Source organism: Sturnira hondurensis, unplaced genomic scaffold (assembly GCF_014824575.4).
Source record: "Sturnira hondurensis isolate 20B ecotype Veracruz unplaced genomic scaffold, ASM1482457v3 Scaffold0022201, whole genome shotgun sequence".
NCBI lineage: Eukaryota > Metazoa > Chordata > Mammalia > Chiroptera > Phyllostomidae > Sturnira > Sturnira hondurensis.
Window position 1 is genome coordinate 3,076,607 of NW_028094832.1, and position 13,445 is coordinate 3,090,051.

The following is a 13,445-nucleotide window of genomic DNA, read 5'->3' on the forward strand; positions in this document are numbered from 1 at the left end:
ATTAATGGTAATTTCTTAAGTTTTGGAAAAAATGCTTGTGATATATCTAGCAAATAGGACAGAAACCAGATCCTTATTTAACTTTTATTTGGTTTTTTACTTTATTTTCTGTGCTGCCTTTGTAGATTAGCAATCATTTGTTGTGTGTAACTTTTTGTTTTCATTCAACAACAAATTATGAATTCTTATTAAGGTGGACTCACAGAAGCAGTGGATTTGCAATGTAGCATCTTGTAACTTGAAGCAACATTTTTTATAATGATTTAAATGTCTTCAGGCAGTCAAAATATGAAATCTTTTGTCTTGGAGAAACCGCCTAAACATATTGGCCTAACATAAGCATTATTCATTTATTGGCTTTGTTTTCAAAAATTAGGCAGGGCACGCATGCCCAAACCGAGAGTTGCAGATTAATATGGCATCCACTCCCATCTCCATTGTTCCCATTCTCAGCAGCCACTTTGCTGTCCATCTGGAAGAAAATGCTATTAAGGTCTTCTTACTGCCCATCTACGTTCTGCCAAGCAGAGCTTTGATTTTGGGACTTCCGTATTCTTCTTTCACAGTGGGGAGTAACCAGACTGACACCACGTGGTTCAGAACTGTGGCCTTTGCCCTAACTGGGAATCGAACTGCGATCCTGTGGTTCGCAGGCCCGCGCTCAATCCACTGAGCTACACCAGCCAGGTAGAACTGTGGCCTTTGGAAGGGCTCATGGAGAGCTGCCCCTGAGCTGGCCAGACTTGGATAAAAGGAATGACCTGGTAGAGGCAGCTCTCTGTTTTGGATGCTGCTTATAAAAGATTATTCTGTTTTTGTAACTCTTTATAAGAAGCAACTTAATAGGTAGAAGGGTTAATAGTTATCCTGATATTCGTTTAGATATATTTTTGAAAATAAGACCTTGAAGAGATGTTTCTAAACTCCAAAATGATCACTGTGCTAATCTCCTCTTTTCTCTTATTTGAGGTCATTTTGCTCTTACTACATTATTTAGTTATAATTTTGTTCTTTGTAATGTTTAGACTTCAATAGGCTTCTTATATTTTTTAAGCTTTCAAGAATAATTAAAAGTCTGCATATCCAGAGGAATAATAGAGACTCAGGATTTTAATATCAGAATTTTAAAGCTTTCCTGTAATTCTCTCTTGCTAACTTGCGGTTACTAGGGCTTCCTTTTTTGTTTTGTTGATGTTCTTATCTCTGAACATCTCACGTGAGAGCGCTGAGGGGGGCGGGAGAGCCGTGCTGCTGCGGGGCAGCTTCCCTTCTTGCCAGTCGGTCTGCCCCGATTTGGACGAGTCTGCCCCACTGTGGTGCCCACAGTTAAGGTCTCAGAGAGATCGGTTCCTGAGTGTCTGTTATCTGCGAGGTAGTAGGCTAAACGCTTTGCGTGCGTTTCTCACGTAACCATCACAGCCACCTTTGGGAACAGGGACAATCATCGTCCCTGTTGGACAAGAAGGAAACCGGGGCTTAGAAAGGCTAGAGTCCGTAACTAGTGAGGTGCAGAACGGGCCGTTGAGTTCAGATTTATCTCACTCAAAACCCCGTGCCCTTAGCCCCCACGTCTTACCATCTCCCAGAGCAATCCAGTAGAAAAACTCTCTCGGTGGAGGCTATAAAAACACTTGGTTGTTTTCTTCATTTTCCGGCTTCTCCATTTCTCTTTGTCATACTCCTGTGGTGGAAATGGTTATGCAAAAAGCACTCCTTGTGTTCATCCAGCTCTGTTTAAAGCTCATGCAAGTGGACAGCATTGGTGCCGCTGTCATTGTCCTTTGTGCTGCTGATGTAAGGAAGGGTTTTCCATGGGCTGGATCCTTCACTGTTTGCTTAAGTTGGAGTGTTGATTCACTGTCCCTTCACTGTTCCCAGTGCCGCAATATCTGAAGTGAGTAGTGTTTTCGGATATGAATTGTGCTTATCCGAGGTAACAAAATTGTGTAATTACAAACCTAACCACTTAGCTAAAATATCTGATCTTCAAGATCGTGTCTCTGTATGAAGTTTTGGTGTGCTTTCATATTCAGTTCTCTCAGAGTATAAATTCCATGACTTTTACACTTTGAGGCTAAAGAAAATTTCCAACAAGTACAATACTTAAAGAGGTTAACACATATGCACCTATCATGTAGTTTTGATAATAAAAGTACTTTGTATTGTTTTCCATTCCATTGTTCACTAAATGTTATTTGGTAGTAATGTGTTTCCTTCTTTGTGTTCAAAGGGCAGTCATTCTACGAAGGTGGAGGCTGTGGTCAGAACTCTGATGAGGATCCAGCGTGGAGACCCGGGAGCTAAAGCCCTCGTCTTTTCAACGGTACCCTCAGCACTTTCATCCTCGGTGTCAGTGCAGACTGGCCTTCTGTCCCTAGTCAGTGTATATCTGAGAACTAATTTTAGTGTTGACTATAATATAGGTGAGATTTAGAATTACTGATAGGTTTTTCCATGTCAGATTTTTTTTTCGTGTCCATACAATAGAATTATTTTGGTAGAATTTTGTGATGCTTCACAAGACAGTTCCTATAGGTACATTTTATGTTTTTATATTAATTTTACTCTGAAATTTTCTTATTAATACTTTTTAAAGTTGGAATAAATAACCGTGAAAGTCTCATTTCACAAATGAACTTGATTGTTTAAGAAAAAGAAAAACAGCCCTGGCTGGTGTGGCTCAGTGGACTGGGTGCTGGCCTGTGAACCAAAGGGTCGCCAGTTCGATTTTCAGTCAGGGCACATGCCTGGGTTGCAGACCGGGTCCCCAGTAGGGGACATGTGAAAAGCAACCTCACATTGATGTTTCTCTCCCTCTCTCCCTCTCTTGCCCTCTCTAAAAATAAATGAATAAAATCTTAAAATTTTTTTAAAAGAAAAGGAAAAGCAACTAAGTAATGTATCAAATAAAAATTCTAGCTTTCATTGTGGAGAGGTAAGTAACCACATTTATTAAGAACTCCATTATTTATTTTCTATTTATATTGATCTTAATTCAGTTCTCAAAGATGCTTGTTTTCTTATCCTATTTTTAATCAGCATTTGATTTACAAAATACACAAACACTGCCGCTTCCAGATGTAACTAATATGAATGGTACTTGATGGTTATGAGTTTACTTCACTCTGAGTCCCATTTTGACTTAGGTTCTTTTCAGATTCTCTTTATTTGGAAGCTGTGTGTAAATATCGCCTCACTGCCTCATGTGTTCTCAGTGGCAGGACGTCCTGGACATCATCTCCAAAGCCCTCACCGACAACAACATGGACTTTGCCCAGATCAGCCGAGTGAAGACGTTTCAGGTATGTTGGGAAGATTTTCTCATGTTTTTAGAAGTAGATTCAGTTGCAGATTGAAACTTCTGTTAACTGTGTTATTTTCATTTACTGTCTTGTTTCTTGATTAATTATGATACATTAAATTAAAAAGCAAAATAGAGAGGCTGTAGTAATTTTCTTCCTGTTCAGTTGTACCCATAGCAAGATTCTTCTGACTTGAGGTACATTTCTTCATTATAGCAAGAGGTGGCCTCCGATACACCTTTTGAGCGGGCAGGGGCTTCGCATCCCTGGGATTAGGTCCTAAAGACACTGTGTCAGGCAAAACTACATGTAGTCAGCTGCCCCTCGGTCACTCCCAGCATGAGAGGTGCACACCCAGAGAGACACACAGGAGAAGATCAAGTGAAAATTGAGTAGATTCATGGCTCTGACCTCACACTGAGTCTTACTCAGTCTACCACATTCTTTCTCTTTCTCTCAGCTCATATAGTTGAATCTGCACACATCACATACATGTACCTTGTGATTCCACTCGGACTTAGGTCCCACTTCCTCATAAAGTCACACAATAAGTTTACATTTTCTAAAATTGGTAATTTTACAGTGAATTTTCTTAGCTATTGCATTTCATGATGAAATGGATGCCATTAGGCATATATAACATTTACTGTAATATATTACTGTTATTTTTAACTGACCCAGCTAAAATTTAAATGTACCTTTCTTTTTTAGGAGAACCTTTCAGCATTTAAACATGATCCCCAAATCAATATTTTGCTGCTGCCCCTGCACACAGGTTCTAACGGACTAACTATCATTGAAGCTACTCACGTTCTGTTGGTGGAGCCCATACTGAACCCTGCCCATGAGCTTCAGGCCATAGGAAGGGTGCACCGAATTGGACAAACAAAGTAAGGACTTAACTTAGTATCAGTCACATTTGCTTCAAGTTCCTAAGGGTACCAGTCACAATCAGTGTTTAAACCCTCCGTGTATGGTCATCATAACCTGCTCAGTTTTCATCTCTTCCTCATTTATTGAATTTTCAAGTACTAATATATGACCAAGAGACATTTTGAGCCCTGACCAGTGTGGTGGTTCAGTTTGTTGGGCATTGTCCTGCAAAGTGAGAGGTCCCCAGTTCAATTCCTGGGCAGGTCCCTAGTTGGGGTGTATACAAGAGGCAACTGATGAATATTTCTCAGTCACATTAATGTTTCTCTCCCTCTCTTTTCCCTCTCTTCCCCTGTCTCTAAAAATAAATAAATGAAATCTTTATTTAAAAAAAAAGACATTTTGAGAGACTTCCAGCCCTTCCTCCTCCAAGCAACAAACCCCCAAATTCTCCTAGATTTTTATTGTCTCTCTTTCACAAACTATACTACTTCATTAAAGCAGTTTCTTAAAATACTGAAGACAAATGCAAAGATGAAGTCGTCCATCATAACTTTGGGAAGAATTGATTTTTTTATTGTCTCAGGTAGCTCATATTTTCAAAAGAAGGCATATTTCGTGCATGACTGAAAACAAACAGCTCCTTTTTAAATTCTTCACCTTAGGAAAAGAGAGCTTCACCCTAAGGTCTGCTCTAAGAGGTAATTGGATTTAGTCCAAGGCCCAAAGTAAACCAAATAGAAATATAGTGTATACTACTTTTATTCAAAGAAATGCATCCATACAAAGAACTTTCTAAATAAATATTCATCGAGCCCTGGCTGGTATAGCTCAGTGGGCTGCGAACCAAAGGGTCACTGGTTCAATTCCCAGTCAGGGCACATGCCTGGGTTGTGGGCCAAGTCCCCAGTGGGAGTCATATGAGAGGCAAACACACATTGATGTTTCTCTCCCTCTCTTTCTCCCTCCCTTCCCCTCTCTCTAAAAATAAATATATAAAATCTTTTTTAAAAACAAATAAATAAATTTTGATTGAGTGCCTACTGTATGTCAGACATTGTGCTGGATACTGAAGAGTAAGTTGCATTAGACAATGTAGTGTGCCAGTGAGGTTTCCCTGTAGCACAGGAAACAGATAATTGAACATGATGTAGAAGAATGTGCAAAAGTACAATAGAAGTGCCATGGTAACAAAGGGAGGGAGCGATCACTGCTCTAAGGAGTCAGAAAACACTTTATCAGGTTAACTCTTAAAGGAAATTGGGCTAAAAAGGGCTGTTGACGCAGCCAGAGAAAATTACCTTTCAGAAGCACAGAGGATGTAACCACCATGGTCTTTCTGGGGACTGGAAGGGTTTGTGGTGTCAGGGCGTAAAGCGTCAGGAGCTGGATGGGGGGATGAGCTCCTCTGTGCCACATTCAAACACGTGGACTGCTCTGTGAGCCGCAGCCAAGAGGACACATGGTGGCTTAATTTTAAGCAAGAAAGAGACATGTTCATCTAACAGACCTTTAGCAAAATATGGCAAAGTGGCAGAATAAATGTGAGCTTGTTTTGCAAAGCTGCCACATACCATTTAAAGTGCAGCTGTGTGCTGTTCGTTCGTTTGGAGTTTTTTACTTGGTGGGTTTTTTTGGGGGGGGCTTACATTTTAAAATGTACTTCTTGTCTTATCAGTGTTTCTAAAGCGTGCATTGGACCCTCCTCAGATGAAAGCTACTAGTGTAAAAACACATTTAACACTTCTTGACAATTCTACTATGCTTTCATTGTAAACTTCCATTGTAAATATATTGTCCTTTTTTCCAAGGAGACCATCTTAAGTCTTCCACATCTTCCTCTCCCCATTGACGGTGGTCTTGCCTCACACAGGGAAATCGGACACAATCAGATTAGGAGCACCTCTTCTTTCCATCACCAACTTGAACAGCCTCCCATATTGATGTCACACCATGCAGTGAATCTGTATTGAGCACCTGTCTGCCAGGCACTGTTCTAAGCGTTTGAGAAGCCCCCATGTGGCTTAAATTCTAGTTACAAGGAGTTGGTAGAGAGACAGATGGTAAACAATAAACATAGTAAGTAAAGTGTATCCTGTGTTAGGAGTTAGAAAAGTAGTGGTAAGGAGGGTTAAGAGTACAGGTGGCTGGCCAGCAAGGCCTTTATGGAGAAGCTAATATTTGAGCAAAGAGGTGAGAAGTGGGATAAAGAAAGCTGAGGAGATCCACCATAAAGAACGTCCATGTAGATACACACTTAGTGGAAAGGCCTGAAGGCAAGAGTATACCCGGTGTGCTTCAGGAATAAGAAGGAATCAGAGTTGCTGAAGTAGAGTAAGCAAAAAGGAAAGAAATAGGACATTTCTTTCAAGTCACAGAGTTTGTCTGGAGTGGTATGTGTGTTGTGGTGGGGGAGGGGGGGATGTTATACAGGGCCCAGCGCCATTGGGAGGCTTTGAACAGAGGAGTGACATGATATCAGTATTGAAACAGTCATTGAGTTGACCTGGACCCCGTCAGCAGTAGTGAAGATGATGAGACGTGGTCAGGGTCTGGAGTTATTTCAAAGGTAGAACCAGTAGTATTTTCAGACAGAGTGGATATGGTATGTGAGAGAGTCAAGGTTAGCACCGTGGCGTTTGGCCTGCACAACTGAGGCATGAAGCAGCTTTCAGTGGACCAGGGGAAGACTCTCAGGCAGAGCAGATTTGCTGAGGGAAGTGGGGAACTTCATCTGAGATGTAAGTTGGAGATGTTTATTCGACACCGAAGTGGAGATGCCTATTCTGTAAGCATGTGTGAAGTTTGGAGAAAAATCTGAAACACCAGCATATAATGGTAGTATTTTTAAGTCTTGGGACCACATGTGATTGCTAACAGAGTGTAGACAGATAGGAGGACCGAGAATGAAACTCCAGAGCCCCACAGAGTTCAAGGCTCTGGGTGAAGAGGAAAAAGGACAAGTAAAGCAAAGAGGTCAAATACGAATCAAACAGTGCATTAGGAAGAAAACTGGAGGGAAGAGCTGTCCTCGGAGCCAAGTAAAGAATAGAACTCAAGAAGGAGGATGTGACCAGCTGTGTCCTGTACTGTCTGAGTGTCAGATAAGGGAAGGATTGAGGGTTGATTAAGAGCCGTAGCAGCATGGAGATCAAAACCAGTTTGGGTGGAGAGGTGGAGACAATGGCCTGATGGGTGTGCAAGATAGGATAGGATTTTATTTATACAGAGAGGGCTAAGTATCTGGTCCAGGGTCCCACGGCTGGTGAAAGTGGTGGCAGGTTTCAAACAGCCGTTCTGCCTCCGCAGCCCATGCTTTTAACCACGATGCATTGCTGCCTCCATGGAGCTGGTAGGACCAGTGTTGTGAGTGTTGCTGCAGCAGAGAAAAAGAAGAGAGTGGGATCAAGAGAGGCAGTTTCTTCCTTTTCATACGGGAGAAATAATAGAATGATTCATGAGCAACAGACACTAATGAAGCAGGAGGTCTAATACTCAGGGCAGAGTCTGGTGTCGGATAGAGGCACAAGCCATCTGTGGTCGCATGTGGGGAGGCTCAGTGTAGTCCAGACGTGTCCCTTTGGCTCCCCTCCCAGGTGCATGTGCCTGCTTCTGTCTCTGCATCTGTAGCTCCTGTCTCTGTAGCTTTAGACTCTACAGCTCCCTAATAGAAAACTCAGGATTAGCGTGGGCAGCACAGAACTATCCCTGCCACACTGCCACCCACCCCAGGGCTGCCCCATCTGAGAACGTGGCTCTGTCATCTCTCTAGGTTCTTAAACCGGAAATCTACGACTCTTCCATATTTCTCTTTTCATACCACATATTCAGGCCATCATCTAGGTGGTTCTTGTCAGCCCCGCCTCCTAAAATATTCCAGACCTACTGACTGCTTACTGCCTTTGCTGATGAGACCCATGTACAACCAACCCACCCTCTTCGCTGGCTGACTGCAGAACTTCTTAGCAGGCTTCTCTGTCTCCACTTTGGCTGCTCAGGGGTCCAACTCCGCACAGCAGCCGAAGGGATTTCTAAAGTGTGAACAGGTGTAACTCAGATCGTGCACAAAACCCACCACAACCCACATTCCTGCCACGTCCTCCCAGACCCTACATGGTGCCCTGGGGCCACCCCTCCGGTCTCACCTCCCAGCCCCACGTTACAGTGTGCTCCTGCCACACTGGCCGTCCTTGTGCCCCTCGGACAGTTTAAGCCGTGCCACACATGCTGTCTTCCCAGGACTGTGCACTTATTTGCTGTTTCTTCTGTGCAGTCTTCCCACGTCTCCTTTGCTTAGCGGCCTCCTTCCCATCAGTCATGTTTCAGCTCACACGCCAGCCTCCAGGCATTATGTGAACCCGAGAGTACGGTACATGTGGGTGTGTGTATTGTGTGTCCCCTCATTAGAATGTTAGTTCGTGGGGATTAAGTAGTGCGTTTTATTCACTGCTGAACCCCCACCCCCGCCAGCACCTCCGTTAGTACCTGCCAACTGGCTGATGATGTACAATGTATAGGGAATGAAGTGTGTTTGTTCTCATTAGTTTTAAGATGTTTTTAAACTTGTAATTATTATGTACCTCCTAGACCCACCATTGTACACAGATTCTTAATTAAAGCGACAATAGAAGAAAGAATGCAAGCGATGCTGAAAACTGCCGAGAGGAGGTAGGTAGCAGTTCACTTGGTCGATGGGGAAGTTTTTCTGTTTGTATATAAGGTTGCATGAGTGTTCGGAGCTTCTTCACTGAGGCGGCCGCTTGGTCAGCCAAAAGGTGTAAGTGTGAATGCTTTTTAGAGGTAAGGTACGGCATTTTTCCTGTTCAGAATTTTCAATTAATGCTCATTCTGTATTTGACTTAACATGCTAACAGGGATTGTAGTGTGTAAAAATTTATAAACTATCCTATATTTCTTTGCCACGTTGGATTGTTAAATGAAATCTACCTTCCTGCCCAACCCAGAAGCCTCCACTGATATCTGTAAACTGAAACTTACCATGTTTTTGTCATGTATCGTGCGCACTTTTTTTGCCCAAATTTTTCAGGGAAAACTAAGGGTGCGCATTACACATGGGCAGTACTAATTCCCCCGTACAGTTATGAATTATACATGGAAATTAGTGCTTAAACGTGGGTGTGCATTATACACAGCCAAGAATACGGGCGAGTGCGGGCGAGTGCTGTTTGGGCCTTTCCCGGTTAGTCGCATGCAGGTGGGAAGGTCTGGACTTAAAACTCTGCTGGTAATTGTAACGTGAACTCCAAAGGCAGAACAGCAGCAGAGACCAAAGCAGCCTTAATTGTAAAACATCAACTTTGGAATCCTAAAACTTCCTAATAATTGTTCCATAACTTGTTTCCCCTGAAGTCATTTTGAAAACAAACAAATGTGTAACTGCATCCTTGTGAGAGGTGTGATTGGGAGAGCGGTTTCCTTCTCAAGAACGAGTCTGGGATGGGGGGGGGGGGCGCTTCGCAGACTGAGCAGAGAAGCCGATTGAAACCTGGAACTGTCTTCCGTCGGTGGTTTGTGGAAAGGGACGGGGCTACTGCAAGAGCTTTGGCCCCAAACTTGAAGGCTTTTTGTGGTGCTGGTTTCCATACGTAACAGAATTCAGTGATTGTATTTAAGCTGCCTAAATAAAATATCAATTAGAATTGCTGTTGAAATTCTCTGGAAACAGATTGTTTGGATAGTAAGATAAATTCTGAGGTGAGAGCATTAGTGACAGTTGGGAGGGGGGTTGTTCTTTTTCTTATTAGTTGTACAGAGAAAAGGCATTTTATGACAAAGCCTGAAAATAATAATATAGAAGTTTTCACTAATTTTAACAAGATGTTATAACGATCCCACCCTTTACTTTCTTCTGGGAGTTTCTTATGACTCAGTTATAAAAACTTAGGAAGAAATGGTGTCCTTATATTCTTATAAGAATATAATATTTTTATAGTCTTATGTTTTATTAGACTAGAGTAGCATATAATGCACATAAAGTAATTTACCGCTTGGGGTTTCTTTCCGACCCTGCTCACTCGGAAACGCTGCAGCCACGCCAACTCCTCTGCGAAGCACTCGGAGGCCTCTGCCTTGACCGTGGCCGATCTGGCAGACCTGTTTACCAAAGAAACGGAAGACCTTGAATGAAGTGCCCTTGGTTCAGTCTGCAAACTTTAATGTATTTGAAAGCCTTCGTAGCTTGTAGAGTAAAGTTATAAGTATCCAGCAGATGTCAGTACACACTATTCTTAGTGAATGAAATTCTTTTTCTGTTGTACAGTGCCCTAGTAGGTATTGGGCCCTTTTCAATATACTGTTTCCAGGAGATCTATAAAGATTTTTAACTTTTCATTCCTAATAAAACATTTATTTTTGTTTTAAAGAATATCTATATCTGAGGGAATTGAGACAGGTAGTATGTACTTTTCTTTCCATACAGGCAGTCCTGCAAAGAGATGGATTAAGAGAAAGTAAACTATCCTAGTTTTGTATCACATGGTTCTGCAATCAACATGAATCTCATTTTTGGAAGGGCCTTCAGTATCTTTAGCACATAATTCAGCAATATCTTGTTAATAGTGTTTTAAGTAGATGATGAATTACACCAACTCCTAGTTACTTAGGTAAGGTCCAGACTGTAACTTTATACATAGTAACATTACAGTTAATACCATTCCAACAATAAGTTAGTATTAGGCCATTGTGTCTTTGTTTTTCTGTATCTTGTGTGAAAAATCAAAATACTGAGCATTATTTTCATTTCTGTTACATGTTAATTAGTGTGAGGATAAACAGTTAACTTTAAATAGGGTTTTTAAGTGTATTGATTACCTTAAAATGATCTGACCTGCTTTCTCTACCTTTATTTTTTATTGTTAAGTTTTTACATGTTTTAAGATGGAGGTATTGTAAATATTGCAGATTTTATAACTTCAGTCCTTGTCATTATGACATGGGAATGAGGCAGGTTTTTAAAAATCATTATGATATTGACGTCCTGCAGTCTCTTCCTTTCCTGTGTTCTGTGTAACTAGACTTTAACCACAAATACCCAAGTTTACGATCGGGTTTGTTATTTTATTCCACCAGTACTTATTATGTCAGTGACTAGTATTTTATCTTTGAAGCAAGAGAATGTCATATTTACATAAGCAAATAATTGCAAGTGCTAATTACTTAGTGTTTCTTCTTCCGTGAAGAATTAATGGACTTTGAAATCGGGAACTGAGGAGTAGTAGCTTATATCCTAGTCCTTTGATGTAATACAAACGTTCTTGTTTTCTGTGAGCCTTCAAAGTTGTAAACGACCCTCAGGACTCATTAGCTTCTGCTCGGCTGCCCTGAAAACCGTAACAGAAATCTCCCCTGGGTCATGCGTGTCCGAGAGGCTCCGGTGCTTAGTTAAGGTGCATTCTCTTCTTCCGTGTGCGACGTGAACAGCTGGAGAGAACACACACACACTTTTGGTGCTTATTCTTCAGTCCAAGAGAGATATGCATTGACTCTTTTGTATGAAATGAAACAGAACTATTATTTTTATAGCTCTTTACATATTGTAAGGAGCTTTCCTGTACATTCACGTGTTTAATTTGCCCGACAACCCCGTGAAGTTGGTATAATTCATACCTCTCCCGTTTTGAAGGTAGAGAACGAGGTTCAGAAATGTTGAGAAGCGTGTGTGTGACACATACAGGTGAGAACGTGGAGCTCAGAACCCAGCTCGGATCTGAGCTCGTGTTCTTTCTCTCACGCTCATTTTTGTTGCTGAGATTCAGAAAGCCCGCGGTGTTATAATTTAATGATGAGCATATTTTAGTGTTTGTTTGTTTGTTTTCTAGTGTGTCTTTTGAGCTACAGTTATAGGGGAAGCACTTTGATATGCTTCACTTTTGTAAAAAACTATATACACATATAAATACACCTATCTGTATTAAGGGGAAAACAGCTCTTATTTATTTCTGTAAGATGTCATCAATTAAATAAATATTTTAGTGGAAGTTGAAATTTGGGGGTTTATTTAAATTCTGAGCTGTAGAACATGCAGTGTGGGATTTTTGGGTGGGTTGTTTTTTGGTTTGTTTTGGTCTGAACAAAAGATATCACAGTTGTTTGTACTATAGAATCCCATATTTTACAGACATTTGTTACTTCTTTAAAACAGTTGTGACAATTTTTCCAAATAATTGTTCAAAACAAATACAGATCTAACCGAAGAAGATGTGGCTCTTCTCAGCTGCAAACAAAGGATTTTTGTTCCCTTCTTCCATCATTTCATATTCTCTGAAATACCACTTTGCTTATAAACCGTTGTTCTTAACTGGGTGCTGTGCTAATGAAACATGAGAAATAATGAGATAGTTCCAATTTTTAAGAGAGCTCAAATGTGTTTGGACGTAGGGAAGCATTATCTGTTGAGTCAGTTGAGCTTATAATACTGAAAAGACATTTACATATAATGAAAATACATGTACCCAATTCCATAATCATTTGCTTCAACCCAGATAGCATCGCTGCAATTTTATTGCAGCTCCAGTTTTTCCCTTTCTGTTCTTGGCAGAATGATCCATGCATTTGATTTCAGTGATTGGTCCCTTTCATATCACATTAATAACAGCAAACCAAAAACACTCTTGGCATGATAATTTACCATGCAAACCGCCAATACTTTACAAGTAATTATTAAGCCTAACAGCACTTACCAACATGTTTAGGTAAGTGCTGAATTTACCTGCACTTTATTTAACAGCACTGAATTTAGCAATGTAAAATTAATCATCACCTTGGACAAATGAAGAAAAGATGTCTTTGAAATCGCCCCCTGCTCTCACTTACTGGTTCTCCCAAGACTGAGCTTGTGAGAGTTCTTGATTTTTATTAAACTCAGAGGATCATCTTCAAGAAATGCAAAGTCACCTATCCTAAATGACCTCAGATTTAATTAAATGAATGAAAAGTATCTTTCTTTTTTTCCAGAATTTAAACAAAATCCCATAGTAATATGCCATTTTGTGACTCTTAACTGGCATGCCAATATAAAGATGAAATGTCATTAAAACAGTATAGTACAAGCCATGCATTTTAAGCCTGGCTACTCTGGTAACGGGTAGCTCATCTTCAATGGGGTTTCTTCAAAGTAGAGTGGATGGACTCTATGTTGTATAAAATTTACGAGAACCTGCATGTCCTTCTGCTACGTCACACAGAGTGCGAACCACTGGCAGGCCTTCCTTCAGAGCAGCGACTCTCAACCTTGTCCTCGTGGCACAGAAA

The 13,445-nt window shown here is 41.0% G+C and overlaps 1 protein-coding gene across 3 annotated transcripts in view; it reads left to right on the top strand.

The window, feature by feature from the left end:
- Window positions 1-12,896, top strand: part of SHPRH (SNF2 histone linker PHD RING helicase) — a 73,244-nt gene extending 60,348 nt beyond the window's left edge. The window contains exons 26-30 of one of the 3 annotated variants that reach the window (XM_037034865.1): window positions 2,231-2,323; window positions 3,216-3,302; window positions 4,014-4,192; window positions 8,763-8,843; window positions 10,226-12,896. In XM_037034865.1, coding sequence (XP_036890760.1) covers window positions 2,231-2,323; window positions 3,216-3,302; window positions 4,014-4,192; window positions 8,763-8,843; window positions 10,226-10,322 — 537 coding nt within the window. In that variant the 3' untranslated portion in view covers window positions 10,323-12,896. Of the gene's footprint in view, window positions 1-2,230; window positions 2,324-3,215; window positions 3,303-4,013; window positions 4,193-8,762; window positions 8,844-10,225 lie in introns of those variants that run through there. The other 2 variants (XM_037034866.1, XM_037034867.1) reach the window with 2 other exon arrangements.
- Window positions 12,897-13,445: the final 549 nt, after the last annotated feature.